General features: G+C 36.7%; 2 protein-coding genes across 8 annotated transcripts in view; one reads left to right on the top strand and one right to left on the bottom strand.

Moving 5' to 3' along the window:
• The window catches only part of LOC107747560 (probable phospholipid-transporting ATPase VD), a 26,586-nt gene extending 13,021 nt beyond the window's left edge, over positions 1-13,565 (bottom strand). Inside the window, exons 1-9 of one of the 4 annotated variants that reach the window (XM_016562138.1) lie at positions 13,475-13,565; positions 11,858-12,221; positions 11,554-11,748; positions 3,071-3,275; positions 2,426-2,511; positions 2,044-2,150; positions 1,801-1,932; positions 1,598-1,710; positions 605-857 (exon numbers count right to left, since the gene is read on the bottom strand). In XM_016562138.1, coding sequence (XP_016417624.1) covers positions 605-857; positions 1,598-1,710; positions 1,801-1,932; positions 2,044-2,150; positions 2,426-2,511; positions 3,071-3,275; positions 11,554-11,748; positions 11,858-12,147 — 1,381 coding nt within the window. In that variant the 5' untranslated portion in view covers positions 12,148-12,221; positions 13,475-13,565. Of the gene's footprint in view, positions 1-604; positions 858-1,597; positions 1,711-1,800; positions 1,933-2,043; positions 2,151-2,425; positions 2,512-3,070; positions 3,276-8,452; positions 8,648-8,756; positions 9,121-10,373; positions 10,526-11,553; positions 11,749-11,857; positions 12,222-13,474 lie in introns of those variants that run through there. The other 3 variants (XM_016562136.1, XM_016562135.1, XM_016562137.1) reach the window with 3 other exon arrangements.
• On the top strand, positions 9,934-17,880 carry LOC107747561 (COMM domain-containing protein 8). Of its 4 annotated transcripts, none has more exons than XM_016562142.1 (6): positions 9,934-10,404; positions 11,060-11,196; positions 15,483-15,638; positions 15,761-15,913; positions 16,033-16,188; positions 16,880-16,908. In XM_016562142.1, exons 2-6 carry the CDS (start codon positions 11,152-11,154, stop codon positions 16,898-16,900), a joined length of 531 nt encoding a protein of 176 aa, XP_016417628.1. In that variant the 5' UTR covers positions 9,934-10,404; positions 11,060-11,151; the 3' UTR covers positions 16,901-16,908. The 4 variants fall into 4 exon arrangements, with proteins under 4 accessions (XP_016417628.1, XP_016417627.1, XP_016417626.1 ...); XM_016562141.1 differs by lacking the exon at positions 9,934-10,404 and adding an exon at positions 10,574-10,650; XM_016562140.1 differs by lacking the exons at positions 9,934-10,404; positions 11,060-11,196; positions 16,880-16,908 and adding exons at positions 13,178-13,505; positions 14,160-14,296; positions 17,430-17,880.

Below are 17,880 nucleotides of genomic sequence, written 5' to 3'. Positions count from 1 at the left end.
TAAATATTATGACGGTACCTCTAATTGAATAAACACCCAGTTATATTTTGTGAAATAGTAAAGCAAATTAGTAATAATATCTAGAAAAAAACTAGTAAGAGTAAGCTGGATAATATAAAGACAAAATCAAATAAATTTTAACGTAAGGCAAAAAATGAAGGGGTATGAATACTTTCGCAAGGCACTGTATACACACACACACAATTTCCATTTAATTATGGCTGTTAATATAATATAATCCCAACTAATCCCATGATTTATTACCAGTTTTCAGAGAGCGGAATAAAAAAAGTAAACCATAATATGGTAAATTTGGTAAAAATTTTAATAATTACTGTTCTTATAATAAATAAATAAATATCTTAATATTCATCAATTTATAAATATATTAAGTTAGCATGCTAAGTGTGACAGCTTTAAAAAACATTCTGTAAAATCTCTTTAGACCATAAATCAACTGTATTTTAACCACTTTTGAGATCAAAAGCCAGTCAGACAATCAATTTAACATTTCAGTTGAAAGTTTCAACTCTTATCCTTATTGAATGGCATGCCCAAAGAATCAGTCGGGTATATTTTGAAGGCTGTTGTGAAGTAAACTGACCATTCTCATGGTGAGGGTACTCCGTTCCTGCAACAGTGCAGCGGCGGAACAGCATGCGGTTCTCTGTGAGGGTTCCCGTCTTGTCAGAGAACAGGTACTGGATCTGTCCAAGATCTTCTGTGATGTTCAACGCTCTGCACTGCACTCCTGTGTCCAGTACTGGGTTATACAGGTCTAAATCATTCTGAATAAAATAAATCTGTCCCAGCTTCACAATCTCTATTGACACATAGAGGGAGATGGGAATCAGCACCTGCAACAGAGGGAAAAGGAGACAGGGAAGGACAGCAATGTCAGATATTCTAGCCTGTATGTACTTTAATGAGCATCATTACTCCAGTCTTCAGTGTCACATGGTCCTTCAGAAATCATTCTAATATGCTAATTTGCTGCTTAAGAAACATTTCTTGTTATTATCAATGTTGAAAACAGCTTTTGCTGCGTAATAATTTTGTGGAAATCATCATAAAATACCAAGATTTTTTTTTTATTAGCAAGGGTGCATTAAACTGATCAAAAGTGACAGCAAATACAATCATAATGTTACAAAAGATTTCTATTTCAAATAAATGCTGTTTTTTATTGGTCAAAGAATCCTAAAAAAAAAATTGATTTAGAGTTTTTTAAATGATTTTCACAAAATTATTAAGCACAACTGTTTCCAACATTGACAATAATAAAAAAGCGTAATCAGCAAATTAGAATGATTCCTGAAGGATCATGTGACACTGAGGACTGAAGTAATGCCTGCTGCAAATTCAGCGTTGCCATGACAGAAATAAATAACATTGTAATATAAATTCAAATAAAATAAAAAAAACAATTTAAAAATGCAAAAACATTTCACAATATTACTGTCTTTTCTGTATATTTAATTAAATAAACACAGCCTTGGTGAACAAAAGAGACCTTATTCCAACCTTTTGACCGGTTGTTTACATGTACTGTATGTGTTTGTGTAGATATCAAATGTTTCCGCTCCCTATCACTCACCTGCAGAACAATGATCATAGTCCAGAACATGTAAAAGGCAGCGAGAGCAGGGTGCGTGTCGTCAGGGATCATGTAAATGGGATTCTGTCGTCCACTCAACCAAAAACCATGACCTGTAGATCACAACCCCACAAAAACAACATTAACCTAGTACTTAAAAGTTTAAATCCTGTCACAAGTATGTCAATGACCGTAATACTAACCTACAGCAGCAATAAGACACATGAGCAGCAGTAAAATGACACACCAGAGGACGTCCATATTGAGTCGGCGCTCCAGTTTACTACGTTTGTAGCGTGGCCCACTGTTATTCTGCATTGCTTTTGTCTCATGACCTGAACTCACACACACAAAAAATTTTATTGCTCAATCGAGCTCTTTATAATGATACAATGATCTTGTCATATCTGAAGTCAATCTCTTGAGTGCAAAGATGTGAAACTGACCTGCATAGACCACAATGCCAATCACAGTCTCTGTGTTCCTCACAGTGCAGCTCCTCAGGAGCAGGTTTTCACTGTGGAGTCCAACCCGCACTTTACCAGGATGCTCCCTGTGTACAAAAACAAAGTCTCAGTTAACTCTTTTGAAGAGATTTTTAACAGAGTTAAGCCAAAAACAGTTTTGGCGTTTTTAGTAAAAAATACATTGTAAAGACATGATATAATTCAGCCATAATATTTATCGCCATGAAAATAGCCACAGAAGCTGGAATTGCATTAAACACAAACAAACAAACAAAAACAAAGTCACTATCTTTTTCATTCAAAGAAAGAGTCTCCAGCCTTTCGTTTATCATTTACATAAGAAGTTTACTGCTTTACTCACATGAAGCCTCTGAACCGTCTCAAGTCGTTGTTGGGATTTTCACACTCAATGTGACTGCTGTAGTTTTCTGGAACAAATTCAGATCCCTAAAGGAAGATCACATCACATTTAAACATACTGTTCAAAGAGGGTGTTTTAATAAAGATTTTAAATTAAAAAATCATTTAACAAAGTAAAGAATTTCAGCAATTCATGAGACATTTTTCGTCGTAATGAAGAAAAATGCCTCACAAGAACATATATTTTAATTCACAAATTCAAAATATAAGTGAAATACCACCAAGTAAATCATAACTCCAAGTAAATCATAAAAGCAGGTGTGTAGTTAAAAAGAAAAGCAAACAGTCCAACAAAAATAAACGAATTCCACACACTGCTATAGCTTGCAATTCATACGTTTCAGTCACGTGACCTTCACCGGGCATCGTTCAGAATTAAAAAATTCAGAAACACAGAATCATAGATGATGTAAATTAAAGTCATTGTCTGTATAAATGGCATTTTATTTCTTTTAAACAACTTAATAGATTTTCATACAAAAAAACACTGACCCTTTATAGCAAAACCTATTTCACCTCATAAATATTTGGAGGAAAAACAAAGACAACAGTGAAGAAGATGATAATGAAATGGCTGGCCACTCACCTGCTGTGGCAGGTCACGGACCACCTGCCTTTGTTTGAGGTTGGTTTCTCCATCCAGGTTGGCCGTCTCAATGTGACACACTCCATTAGGATCAGACGAGTGCAGCAGCACCATGTCAGCAGGAATGATCTCATTACAGCAGAGACGGACCAGATCACCGACACACACCTCTGCCCAACGCCGCTCCACATACTGCTTCTGCTTCCTTCAACACAAACACACACACTCTTTGTTTGGGTTCACTATTAAAATTGGATAAACAACAGGATTCAAATATTGATTTCACTGTCAGTATTTGAAACAATAAATTAGATAATCACATAAGCAAGTCTCTATATAAAAAAAGACAATATTTTTTCCAAATATTTGGTATCAAAATATGTGTAATAATGACCATGTTTTATGCATGGTTATGCTATATATATATATATAGCAATGGGGTCATGTAAATTCCTGAGCAGGTTTAATCTGTGGTAATGACCGTCTGCCTAAACATTATTCTGCTTAATCCTAATGTTGAATTCTTTTTATTATACAAGATGATCATGAAAGGCAAAAACTATTTGTTGGTTGCCTGGAACAACAAATGCAAATATACTATTTAGTGCTCATTAAACAAAAATATTTGACTGCAGACTGATCAATCAGAATACAGTATTCCCGAGAGCTGCGTTTATTATTAGTTAAAACAGCCCTCTTAGTATTGATGACACTCAAAACCAGTCTTGCAGGTGGTATAACTGAATATTTGCAGAACCATTGTGAAACAAAGCTAGTGAATTGGTGGGTTTTTGTTAAATGTGAGCCAAAATCATCACAATTAAAAGAACCAAAGACTTAAACTACTTCAGTCTGTGTGCATTGAATTTATTTAATACACGAGTTTCACAATATGAGTTGAATTACTGAAATAAATGAACTTTTCCACGACATTCTAATTTATTGAGATGCACCTGTACCTGCACCATCCCACATGCCAAAAACATACAGGTATATGCATTTCCAATGATGCTTTGTTCCTGTGCATTGATGTGCCATTATGAGTAAAGTACAACACACATAAACAGATTCAAGCATTACTGCTTTATGCCTACTGAACTAAACACACCAGCCTCAATGCCATAGTAATCAAGCAAACGCTGCGCTTCATTGTCACCCACGGCAACAGCTCCATAACAGGAAAACTAATATGACCCCCTGCGGCAAGACAATCACAAGGGAGCCTTTTTAAACTCAGCAGCATTAACAGCTTAGCTAGAGCCAAATGTTGGATAATTCAACATTTTGGTACAATATTTGTCAGGTCATTAGTGCGAGAAGGCAAAATATAAACAGTGTCTTCATACCTGCTATTTACAGAGGGTTGACTTTACACTGTACATAGTAGCAACATGCTACAAATACACCCATAACCCTTTAAAAATTCATTATCAATTCAACGACAGCATTTGAATATTTATAAGCAGTCACACTTTATTTTAAAGTCCAATTCTCGCTATTTACAAACCACTAACTACGACTTTTGCCTCAATAAACTCCTAATTTGCTGCTTATTAATAGTTAGTAAGGTAGTTGTTAAGTTTAGGTATTGGGTAGGATTAGGGATGTAGAATATGGTCATGCAGAATATGTGCTTTATACTAATAAACAGCCAATATGTTAATAATAAGCATGCTAATAAGCAACTAGTTAGTAGTGAGAATTAGTCCCTACACTAAAGTGTTACCTTATAAGCTTTTGTCGATTCTGAGAAATCACACTATGCAGTCTATGAATCAATTACCTGTTAAAATAAGCCATTGTTCTCACATACAAACGTGATACAATGAACAAACCTCTGATCAAGAGATATTCGCTCAATTATAAAAGACACAGAGTTCGATAATAACTATACTTCAAGCTAACCGTTAACTAACAGATACACTAATAAAAAAATGATACACATGGGTTACAGCACAGGATACAGATTGGAAATAGACACAGAAGCTTGGAAATTCAATGCAACATTGTAGCTGTGACACTTTACCATGCAAATCCAAATGACTGTATTTGGAAAAACCAAAGTTTATTGAATTTGACAAATCCAATGAAGTTATGAAGCCGCACCTCCGACTGTTTGAGGAACAAGCCTCAAAAAACTGTCAAAAGTTAAATACCTGGGGCAAGTCACCTCACAGCAAGGTTAAACAATACCTTAACTACATAGTAAACATGCTTTTGAATAACAAAAATGCATGTATATACTGAACACATATATGTGCTATGCTATGATCCACTGATAGCAGATATCAGCTGCCATGCCACACATGGTTAAAGTACAAAATGACGTATGCATCTGTAGACAGTGTGTGTTATATGTATATTTTCAATTCTGACATTCAGAAAGTTTCATACGTTTACCTGTCATAAACTTCACATAAGCGGTTATTGACCTTTTGGTCAGACTTCCTCCGACGCTGGTCCTCCCAAAGGTCTTTAACAGCAGTAATGGACATCACGAAGACAATAGGAATGATCGAGATCTCTGGTTGGAATGCGTTTACAATAGGCACAAAGTTCAATGCGCCCAAAAAGACGAAGTATACATTGGCAAAACGATGAAGTTGCTCGAAAAGATTCTTGGGAATGAAAGACAGGAAGGTGTACTTGGTCGTCTGGACCTTATTCCGGGTGCACGACTGCTGTGATTCCTTTATTTCTTCATGTTCAGTCCAACTTGGCATGACAACTCTTCTATTTTTGGCCAGATCTTTTGCCATGCCACCTCCCTGATCTTGCTCTAACTGCTGAATCATGGCAGCCGGACTATTCCGCTCAGTCTTTAAGAACGGTCCAGCCAATTTAGGCAGATTCTCTATCCCAAGCATGTCCAACAGGTCTCACCATCACTAGTCAAATTCATGTCTCTGATTCTGTCCCAGCCAAGATCAACACAAGCAAGATCTGACACCTGAGAAGCCTTACGCTCTTCAAAACCTTTGTCTCAACAGTAGTGCGTGTGGCTCAGAAACCTGTAATAATCTACAACATATAGACCGGGCCGCTCCTTATCCAGGAAACACTCCCAGGCATCATAAACAAAGTAGACGTAGAGCTTTTTATGACTCTGAGGCAGTTTTTAGACAGGGAAAACTGAGGGCTGGTAAATATGCGACCTGTTTGCAGTGTGACGTTTATCTCGGACAGAGAACACAAGTTATTTATCATCTAAGGAGCTCTGGACTTTTGAAGCCAAGATTGTTATTATTATTACTATAAAGCTTAATGAGGACTGGATACAACTACAAGCATTCCTTTGTCAAGGCTATTTTTTAATTGCATGTTGTAGATATGATATAAGATATTTTTTAGTGTTTTACAGTGGCTATAGTCAAACACAGATGAAGGGAAAGCAAAGTGTGCTGTGTCTTGTTACAAGAAATGAGCACTGGCTATAGGGGGTGGCTCTTCAACTACATTTGAAGTTTTACATCAAGACACTAGAGTTCATTAAAATATCCCTTCAAGGAAATACTGAAGCATTGTTTTAGAAATAGACCCTTTATCATCTAATGTCTTTATAAGACTGAAGAAAGAACAAAGGAAAATCATACATTCTAATGGCTAAAGTCCTTGAGAGCCTAGAAGGAAGTTTTGCACAATATGGAAATGATGCAATGCTATTTCTTGGAAATTAATCTATCATCTAGGAGGTACAGGGTTTGGTTAGTGAATCTGTGTCAACAGTCAACACTTTCTAATGATAGTAACAGTGAGGAGTTTCACGTTTATGGTAAGAAAACTAAACAAAACCACAGCGGTGGTGGCCGATTTTAGCTCGTTGTATTGTTGTCTGAGCCTACTCTGACTGGCTGTTCAGGTTAGCAAACCAGTGCACAGAAAAGAAAGCGAAAGTGATGAAAACAAGTGACAAAGTCAAGAGGCCATAGACAGCAGTTAATCTAAACTTAGGGCTTTCTAACATTGGGATCCTTCTGAAGGATATGCAGAGATGCATGTGATACACCAGGCCAGGAACAACAATATGTTCCAAAAATTGTTTTACTCTGTTAGCTTTTCTGGTGCTTATGAATAACACCATCTATCCTCCTGCTTTGTCCCTTCTAATCGTTACTTGATGGGTCAGGTTTTTGGAAAGACCGGATAGACATAAGTGACATGTACATATGGATGGTCATATGTTATGGGTTTATGTTGTCAAAAAAAAAAAAGATCTCAGAACAAGCCATTTTTACAGCTCAGCTTCAATAAAAGGTCTTTAAAGCTGGTGGGGAAAATTGGGCTAAAAGTTACAGAATGTTTTAGGAGTATAATGAAGTCATTTATCTCTAATGATGAAGGAAAATTTGTTCCTCGTGGTATGAATATTTTAATATGCCACTGTCACAAGATGCAGAACAAAGCAGAAGCCATTGCATTTTATCCAAAGCCAAAGGCTCAAAGAACAGTGACAGATTAAGAATAGGATAAATGGGCCGTTGCCAAGTTGCCTTGAGCTGTAAACTTCATATATATATATACATATTTTTGCATGATGAAGCTCATTTCCAAAAAGTGTTATTAGTAAGTAAGACTAAAATGAAAAAAAAAAAAAACATGAATTGAAATAAAGCTTAAATAAGATAACATGTAATTGTGGAAAACTTTACAAAATTACAAATGTCACCTTGGTAACTAACTGGAATTAAATAAGTTTAAATACTAAAATTATTGAAGGTAAAACAAAAATAAAAATGAATTAAGCCTTAATAAAAAATATAAAAAGATAATGACAAAAATGACAAAACAATATAAAATTACTAAAACTATAACGAAAACTGAAAATATAAAAATAAATGCCAATTCAAAATATGAATAAATGTTTTTATAATGTATAAATAACACTGAATAAAACGTATTCCAAATAGCCTCATCACTTCATTTTGAATGGATTGTGGTCAAAGTAACAAAATGAAAAAAATTCACTGATGGCTGAGTGGTCTCATAATGATGAATACTTTGACAAATTTTAAATCACTTTGTAACCATTTGCATGGAACCTTTGCATGGTTCATTTTTTATTTCAAAGTGAAAAAGACAACAGACAGTGGTCTTGCAATCTGTATCATTCTACAGTATGGGCCTCATAGTTATTCATCAGTCTTTGCCTGGTAGAACACAAGCTACCCTCACTAGGCATTTACCTTGAAACAGGTCATCACGCAATATGGGGAAAATACAGGGAAATAACCAAATATAAGTTACTATGTGTATTCCTCAAATCAGAAAAGGAAGTTACAAAACTCACCCAAAACACCCACACAGTAGCAGAAACAGTGTCACATGATCATGAAAGTCTTATCATTGACCACATCATATTAACAGGGATGAACAAATACTGACCCACTGTAGACATGTGTTAGTGTGTTGTTTATTTTCTTGTCATAGCGGTAACGTCTGTAGTCCTCCATGGCGTCTTTGAAGGCAATGACTGTGAGCACCATGGCTAGCGGGATCATGGTAATCTCCTTCTGAAATGCTTCCACCACTGGGACCCAATTCAGCAACACCAAGAACAGGAAGTACAGATTTGCTGCTCTATAGTCAGAACCAAATGTGTCAGTAACTCACACAAAAAAACATAAACAACAACATGCTATCAAATAATTTAGACAATACATGATATATATTCAGCTCAATATCTGACCTGTGAAACTGCTGGAAAAGATTCATGGGTATGAAGCTGATGAGGGTGTACTTGGTGGTCCGGATGCTGTTGTCTTGAAAGCCCTTGGAGAAGCTGTGGTACTCTGCTTGGTGTGGACCACATCGTGACACCACCACTCTTCTCTTTCCAGTGAGCCGCTGAACCAGAGGGTCCTGAGCGTCCAGACTACTCTTCGCGGGAAGTGATGAAGGAGGAGAGTACCAGCCCCTCCTCCTGTCTGTGGATATCAGCTGCAGACATCTGTGACGAACCCAGTAGAGTCGCTCCATGAGGATGATGAGATCCCAGAGCCTGAGGAGACAAAATGGCGAAGTCCCCGTGTACGCTACAAACAGCCCACCTCCTGAACACATAAACAATAATTAATATAAATCCGTACAGTAAATTACTTGCAACCTGCCATTTCTTCTCTTTTTGAATCCTGTTGAACAGGCTTAACTTGTGACAAAGCAAACCGCAGAAGTTGTGCCTGGAGCTAATACCATTTTCAAGTTAACCTCATACTTCCCTATAACAAGGGAAGAGGAAGAAGTGTTTGACTAGATTCAAATAAACCATCTTACATTTCACATAGGCCAAATTACAAGAGGTTTCTCTCTGTGGCAGACATACTGCAAGAATGACATGACCCGAAATGAGGAAGGAGAAAAATGTCTCTCTAAAACAAAAACGATAACAGGTGACCATGGACATATTTTATTTAACTGGTTTTCTAAACAAAATAAGAACAACCAAATAGTAACAAACAAATAAATGTAAAAAAAAGCATTAGATGAAGACTTTATCTAGCTTAACTAACCAAGAACTAGTATATTCTATCCTCTACCCAGCATTCAATGGTGACTAACCACATCTAAAGCTAACCACATCATTCTACGCCAACTCTTCTGCTATTTGCTGCAAAATCAAAATTAGAATTAGAATTAATATAATCAATTCTTCAACCCTGTAACGCTTGACATATTAAGTAAAAGTCAGGAAAAATCACTTTTTCTGTTATTTACATTGCCTACAAGTAAGATGAAATTCAGAATTCTTGTAATGTAAAACAATGATCTTTGTAATAGTATAGCAGAGCACTTACACAAATGTACATAAATATCAGTTGTCGCTCTGTATGTCCAAATAATATGTCTTCAGTAAGATGATATTTAAATGCTTAGATTTGTGTAGTTTTTAATTGGGGGAAACATATAATGCTATGCAATACAATAATGACTGCGAGATGTACAAACAAATGTTTCTCAGTTTGTACAAACAAATGTTTCAGTGAATCACGTGCTACTCATAAGACGGGAAAAGATCGCGATGAAAATATCATGGTGCTTTAAATTTTGGTTTTAAAAAGAGAAAAGCTCCGTTTTTACACATCCGGAAACACATTCACAGACACATATGAAGCGTGTACAATAGATGTGCATGTGACCTCGAGTGAATGCAGGTCAAAAAGAGTGTAAAATCATAAAATGTTTATGTCGGCTTTATGGCCCAGTATGTGCATGCACTTCTTAAAGGACTCAATAAAGACTGAGGCGTCTGGATGGGAAACAAGGCAGCAGCCAATGCATATTTAAGATAACAAAGCCTTAAACTTACCGTCGAGTCATGGACTTGGCCACATTTCAGAGTAAGCTCCTGGACAAATCATGCGTCAGCTTTTCAGCTATTGTATTTAACCGTTATATGTCTTACAGTGACCTACATCGGAGAACTTTTTCCCTGCATGAGCTCGCCTAGCGCGTGAGGATCCTGTGTGCTCTGATCAACAGCCACAGGCATACACCCACAAGTTTCCAAGTTTCTCTTGGCGCAACACGTATTATCATGCTTTGGCAATCGAAATAAAACGGAATCCTTTTTTTGGACGTAAAATGTATATAACCGTAATTAACTACCAACATTTCCAAAGGATTTTAAGTACAATATATAATTTCTGAATAGTACATCTTGTAACTAAGACTAAATTAAATTTAGTCTCTTTGTTTTAAGATGTGGGAAACGTTTGTACAAAATCTGTCTTTTTGAATTTTTTTGTTCAATTGTGTAAAAATACATTTATTTTAAATCTGGATCTAATTTCAAATGTTTACTGTTAATTTATCATTTAAACTTATATTTTGAAATTGTATGAACGACTACTTCCGTTCTTTTTTTTTAAAGTTTGGTAAATGTGACAACATTGAAATAGTTAGACTATAACACGTAAATGTAATTAATATGTACAATTTTTCATTAATAAATCCCAACCATAGATATGTATCTTTTATCTATGATCCCAACAGTGTGCAGCGCAACATCCTGAAGACGCGACAGAAGTCACGTGACGTTCGATCAGCTGACATCATTGACGCTGAGGAAGACGACTGACAGCATTATGATCAAATTTCTCGAAAAACTACCATCTGAAGAATGTCCTAAAGTAAGTAACAGCAGTTTCCTACACATAATAGTATTTAGCAAATAATACATATGCACAAATAGATGCAGTTATTCTGTTCTCGCGTCAGTAGCACATGCCATCAGTTTGAGAACAGCCATGCTGCTCGTAATCATATTGCGTTTTACTCATGAAATTGCTGTTTAATTTAAACTCACGCAATATGGGGAAAATACAGGGAAATAACCAAATATAAGTTACTATGTGTATTCCTCAAATCAGAAAAGGAAGTTACAAAACTCACCCAAAACACCCACACAGTAGCAGAAACAGTGTCACATGATCATGAAAGTCTTATCATTGACCACATCATATTAACAGGGATGAACAAATACTGACCCACTGTAGACATGTGTTAGTGTGTTGTTTATTTTCTTGTCATAGCGGTAACGTCTGTAGTCCTCCATGGCGTCTTTGAAGGCAATGACTGTGAGCACCATGGCTAGCGGGATCATGGTAATCTCCTTCTGAAATGCTTCCACCACTGGGACCCAATTCAGCAACACCAAGAACAGGAAGTACAGATTTGCTGCTCTATAGTCAGAACCAAATGTGTCAGTAACTCACACAAAAAAACATAAACAACAACATGCTATCAAATAATTTAGACAATACATGATATATATTCAGCTCAATATCTGACCTGTGAAACTGCTGGAAAAGATTCATGGGTATGAAGCTGATGAGGGTGTACTTGGTGGTCCGGATGCTGTTGTCTTGAAAGCCCTTGGAGAAGCTGTGGTACTCTGCTTGGTGTGGACCACATCGTGACACCACCACTCTTCTCTTTCCAGTGAGCCGCTGAACCAGAGGGTCCTGAGCGTCCAGACTACTCTTCGCGGGAAGTGATGAAGGAGGAGAGTACCAGCCCCTCCTCCTGTCTGTGGATATCAGCTGCAGACATCTGTGACGAACCCAGTAGAGTCGCTCCATGAGGATGATGAGATCCCAGAGCCTGAGGAGACAAAATGGCGAAGTCCCCGTGTACGCTACAAACAGCCCACCTCCTGAACACATAAACAATAATTAATATAAATCCGTACAGTAAATTACTTGCAACCTGCCATTTCTTCTCTTTTTGAATCCTGTTGAACAGGCTTAACTTGTGACAAAGCAAACCGCAGAAGTTGTGCCTGGAGCTAATACCATTTTCAAGTTAACCTCATACTTCCCTATAACAAGGGAAGAGGAAGAAGTGTTTGACTAGATTCAAATAAACCATCTTACATTTCACATAGGCCAAATTACAAGAGGTTTCTCTCTGTGGCAGACATACTGCAAGAATGACATGACCCGAAATGAGGAAGGAGAAAAATGTCTCTCTAAAACAAAAACGATAACAGGTGACCATGGACATATTTTATTTAACTGGTTTTCTAAACAAAATAAGAACAACCAAATAGTAACAAACAAATAAATGTAAAAAAAAACATTAGATGAAGACTTTATCTAGCTTAACTAACCAAGAACTAGTATATTCTATCCTCTACCCAGCATTCAATGGTGACTAACCACATCTAAAGCTAACCACATCATTCTACGCCAACTCTTCTGCTATTTGCTGCAAAATCAAAATTAGAATTAGAATTAATATAATCAATTCTTCAACCCTGTAACGCTTGACATATTAAGTAAAAGTCAGGAAAAATCACTTTTTCTGTTATTTACATTGCCTACAAGTAAGATGAAATTCAGAATTCTTGTAATGTAAAACAATGATCTTTGTAATAGTATAGCAGAGCACTTACACAAATGTACATAAATATCAGTTGTCGCTCTGTATGTCCAAATAATATGTCTTCAGTAAGATGATATTTAAATGCTTAGATTTGTGTAGTTTTTAATTGGGGGAAACATATAATGCTATGCAATACAATAATGACTGCGAGATGTACAAACAAATGTTTCTAAGTTTGTACAAACAAATGTTTCAGTGAATCACGTGCTACTCATAAGACGGGAAAAGATCGCGATGAAAATATCATGGTGCTTTAAATTTTGGTTTTAAAAAGAGAAAAGCTCCGTTTTTACACATCCGGAAACACATTCACAGACACATATGAAGCGTGTACAATAGATGTGCATGTGACCTCGAGTGAATGCAGGTCAAAAAGAGTGTAAAATCATAAAATGTTTATGTCGGCTTTATGGCCCAGTATGTGCATGCACTTCTTAAAGGACTCAATAAAGACTGAGGCGTCTGGATGGGAAACAAGGCAGCAGCCAATGCATATTTAAGATAACAAAGCCTTAAACTTACCGTCGAGTCATGGACTTGGCCACATTTCAGAGTAAGCTCCTGGACAAATCATGCGTCAGCTTTTCAGCTATTGTATTTAACCGTTATATGTCTTACAGTGACCTACATCGGAGAACCTTTTCCCTGCATGAGCTCGCCTAGCGCGTGAGGATCCTGTGTGCTCTGATCAACAGCCACAGGCATACATCCACAAGTTTCCAAGTTTCTCTTTGCGCAACACGTATTATCATGCTTTGGCAATCGAAATAAAACAGAATCGTTTTTTTGGACGTAAAATGTATATAACCGTAATTAACTACCAACATTTCCAAAGGATTTTAAGTACAATATATAATTTCTGAATAGTACATCTTGTAACTAAGACTAAATTAAATTTAGTCTCTTTGTTTTAAGATGTGGGAAACGTTTGTACAAAATCTGTCTTTTTGAATTTTTTTGTTCAATTGTGTAAAAATACATTTATTTTAAATCTGGATCTAATTTCAAATGTTTACTGTTAATTTATCATTTAAACTTATATTTTGAAATTGTATGAACGACTACTTCCGTTGTTTTTTTTTTAGTTTGGTAAATGTGACAACATTGAAATAGTTAGACTATAACACGTAAATGTAATTAATATGTACAATTTTTCATTAATAAATCCCAACCATAGATATGTATCTTTTATCTATGATCCCAACAGTGTGCAGCGCAACATCCTGAAGACGCGACAGAAGTCACGTGACGTTCGATCAGCTGACATCATTGACGCTGAGGAAGACGACTGACAGCATTATGATCAAATTTCTCGAAAAACTACCATCTGAAGAATGTCCTAAAGTAAGTAACAGCAGTTTCCTACACATAATAGTATTTAGCAAATAATACATATGCACAAATAGATGCAGTTATTCTGTTCTCGCGTCAGTAGCACATGCCATCAGTTTGAGAACAGCCATGCTGCTCGTAATCATATTGCGTTTTACTCATGAAATTGCTGTTTAATTTAAACCGTCTAATTGGTGAAAACAAATTCAAATTTAAACCAGATACTTTTATTTAGATGTATAGTTCATTTCTGACTTGTGGATTATTTACCTTAAAAACCAATTTGAAGTCATACTTTTACACAAAAAAGATATCTGTGGTTTAAAATTGCGGTAAATCTGTAAAAGATTATTGAAATGTTTAAAGCAGACCCAAGTTAATGAAAAAATATAACGTTTTGAAATATGCGTCAGCCCTGATGCATGCCATATCAAGCAATAAACATTGTGGCCAAATTTCATATTTTGAATTGTATATTTACTCGAGAAATTAAAATTATATACAATTATGCAACTTAGCATTTGAAATTCAATATTTATGAGCTTCAACAAAACTTTTAGCATTATTGTACATTACCATTACAGTTAGTAGTATATGGCTTAATACATTGTTTGACAGTAACAAATCAAAAATTGGCAAAACTTCATCATACTGTACAAGTTCAACACTGAAAGTGGCGTAACTAACCCATACTCAGAATTTGTGCTCTGCATTTCACCCATCCTAGTGCACACACACACACACACAGCAGTGAGTAGTGAACACACAAACATACTTTTGTTGTTAATGAGTGTGCAGAGTGTGGTGTCAAGCTGAGTGTGGGTATTGAAGTTATTGAGTGTGGAAGAGAGTGCTGTTCATTCACTCCCTTGACCTACATTTCCTGCCGGAACAGTACTGAGACTCAAACCCATGACCTTCAGGTTACAAGTCCGACTCTCTAACCAAAGTAGGTGAATGAACAGCACTCTTTTCCACCCTCATTACCCACAACTGAGGTGCCCTTGAGCGAGGCACCGAGCTCCAAATTGCTCCTGCATGCCACAGCAAAAGTTTGCCCACTGCTCCGGGTGTGTGTTCACTACTCACTTCTGTGTGTGATCACGTGGAAGGGGTGAACGCAGAGGACAAATTCCAAGTACGGATTACCATACTTGGCCTACATGTCACATACTTCAACTCCTTTTTGTATTGTCAGCTCATACACAGGGTGGTGGATGGGGTGTGCGGCCGAAGTGGTCCGAGGCGAACAGATTACGGTGAACGGTGGAGTCTGACAGAATGGGTGGAGTTAATGAACACTCTTTCCTCTTTTATCCGCTTTGCTGTAGGAAGGGGCTGTTCAGATCAAGAGGCAAGTAGATGAATCTGACCAGACATATAAACATATCTGTGTACAGAATCATGTCAGTGTTCAAGCTGATTTAGTGGTTGACTAAACATGACTAACTGATTATTTTGCACCCACGTCTGAAGATCCAGGAGCGGCTGAGTGATTTGGACACGGCACATGCTGAGGCTGTTCTCCAGTGTGTGCGCTCCAGGTTTGATGAGATCAGACATGCTTTGGTGGACAGAACCAATGGCATCTCAAGCACACAGCTTCAGGACTTCAACTGGCAGTTAAAGGTGCACCAAGCACATATATACACACATGCATTAATCACGGTGATAAGATCATCTATTGATTTTCCCATTTGTTGTTTGCTTTCTTACTTCCTCTTCCCTTTCCTTCTGTCTCACTCTAGCTGGCATTATCCAGCGACAAGCTGTCATCTTTAAACACTCCTCTGCTAAATCTTAATCTGGACCTGAAAGAGAATGGAATTCAGAGAACGGTGAATATAGAAATGAACAAAGAGGAGCTGCAAACTCTCATCAGTGCACTAGAGGCTGCTAATAAGGTAATGTTTCAAGGAATAGTTCACCCATAAATGAATATTTACTCACCCTCAGGCCATCCAAGGTGTAGATGAGTTTGTTTGTTAATCAAAACAGGTTTGGAGAAATTTAGCACTACATTATTTGCTCAGCACTAGATCCTCTGCAGTGAATGGGTGCTGTTTGAACGAGAGTTCAAACAGCTGATAAAACATCACAATAATCCATAAGAAAGCTCTAGTCTTCCATCTATGAAAATCTGTTTGTAAGCAACTAATCCATCATTAAGCCATTTTTATCTTCAAACCATTGCTTTTGATAGAGTCCTCTATCCATATTATTGCTTTCTTCAGTGAAAAATTCTGATCAGGAGAGAAATATGCACTGATCAAGCACTGTTTATAGGTGAAAATAGTTCTAAGCAAATAAGTTGGTAGATTATGATGTAAAAAAGACAACAGGGGATGGACTTTTTCATTATTATGGAATATAGATATAGACTGGTATTTTGGCTGGAAGCCAACAGCTTGAAATTAAAAGCTCATTAATGATGGATTTCTTTATTACAAATACGCAGCTTTTTGCTTCAAAAGATGTTAATTAAAGGACTGAAGTTGAGTTTTTATCAGGTAAAATGTTGAAAGGTAATGGCCTGTAAATAGACAATAGTGGCACCTACACTTAACTCTCCTGGCATTATGTGTCCTATTCTAGGTTGTGTTGCAGATGAAATGAAGATACCAGCGAAAGATGGTTCTAAAACATCACAATAATCCATAAGAAAGCTCTAGTCTTCCATCTATGAAAATCTGTTTGTAAGCAACTAATCCATCATTAAGCCATTTTTATCTTCAAACCATTGCTTTTGATAGAGTCCTCTATCCATATTATTGCTTTCTTCAGTGAAAAATTCTGATCAGGAGAGAAATATGCACTGATCAAGCACTGTTTATAGGTGAAAATAGTTCTAAGCAAATAAGTTGGTAGATTATGATGTAAAAAAGACAACAGGGGATGGACTTTTTCATTATTATGGAATATAGATATAGACTGGTATTTTGGCTGGAAGCCAACAGCTTGAAATTAAAAGCTCATTAATGATGGATTTCTTTATTACAAATACGCAGCTTTTTGCTTCAAAAGATGTTAATTAAAGGACTGAAGGTGAGTTTTTATCAGGTAAAATGTTGAAAGGTAATGGCCTGTAAATAGACAATAGTGGCACCTACACTTAATTCTCCTGGCATTATGTGTCCTATTCTAGGTTGTGTTGCAGATGAAATGAAGATACCAGCGAAAGATGGTTCTGTGCCATCATACTTTTCATTATGAGACAATGCCTGCATGTGGGCAAACGGAAACCTTACGGACAGAACCGAGAACCTGTCAGTGTCTCTCCTGAGGTGTTCATGAAGGACTGAATATTATTGTTCAAGCTCCATCAGTATGGACCACAGTTGACTTGAAGTTGCCTAAGTAATGGTGGCAGGGTCGTTTTGAGGCTGAGTATTTTGCACTATGAAAAGCAAAATGCCTGCCACAGATCTTGCTTTCAATTCTCCATGAAATGCAAATGCATTTTGATTTCACACCCCAAAAGGTTGCCTTTCTAAATAAAGTAACTAAAAACATTGAATGTCAACACTTGAGTTTTTGCCAATGCAAGTCAACACTATGACTAATAGGCAGAAACCCCCAGACTTTTTGACGCGATC

The sequence above is a fragment of the Sinocyclocheilus rhinocerous genome, unplaced genomic scaffold, assembly GCF_001515625.1.
Source record: "Sinocyclocheilus rhinocerous isolate Xijiao unplaced genomic scaffold, SAMN03320098_v1.1 scaffold469, whole genome shotgun sequence".
NCBI classification, from domain to species: domain Eukaryota; kingdom Metazoa; phylum Chordata; class Actinopteri; order Cypriniformes; family Cyprinidae; genus Sinocyclocheilus; species Sinocyclocheilus rhinocerous.
This window is presented reverse-complemented; position numbering and strand designations above follow the sequence as displayed.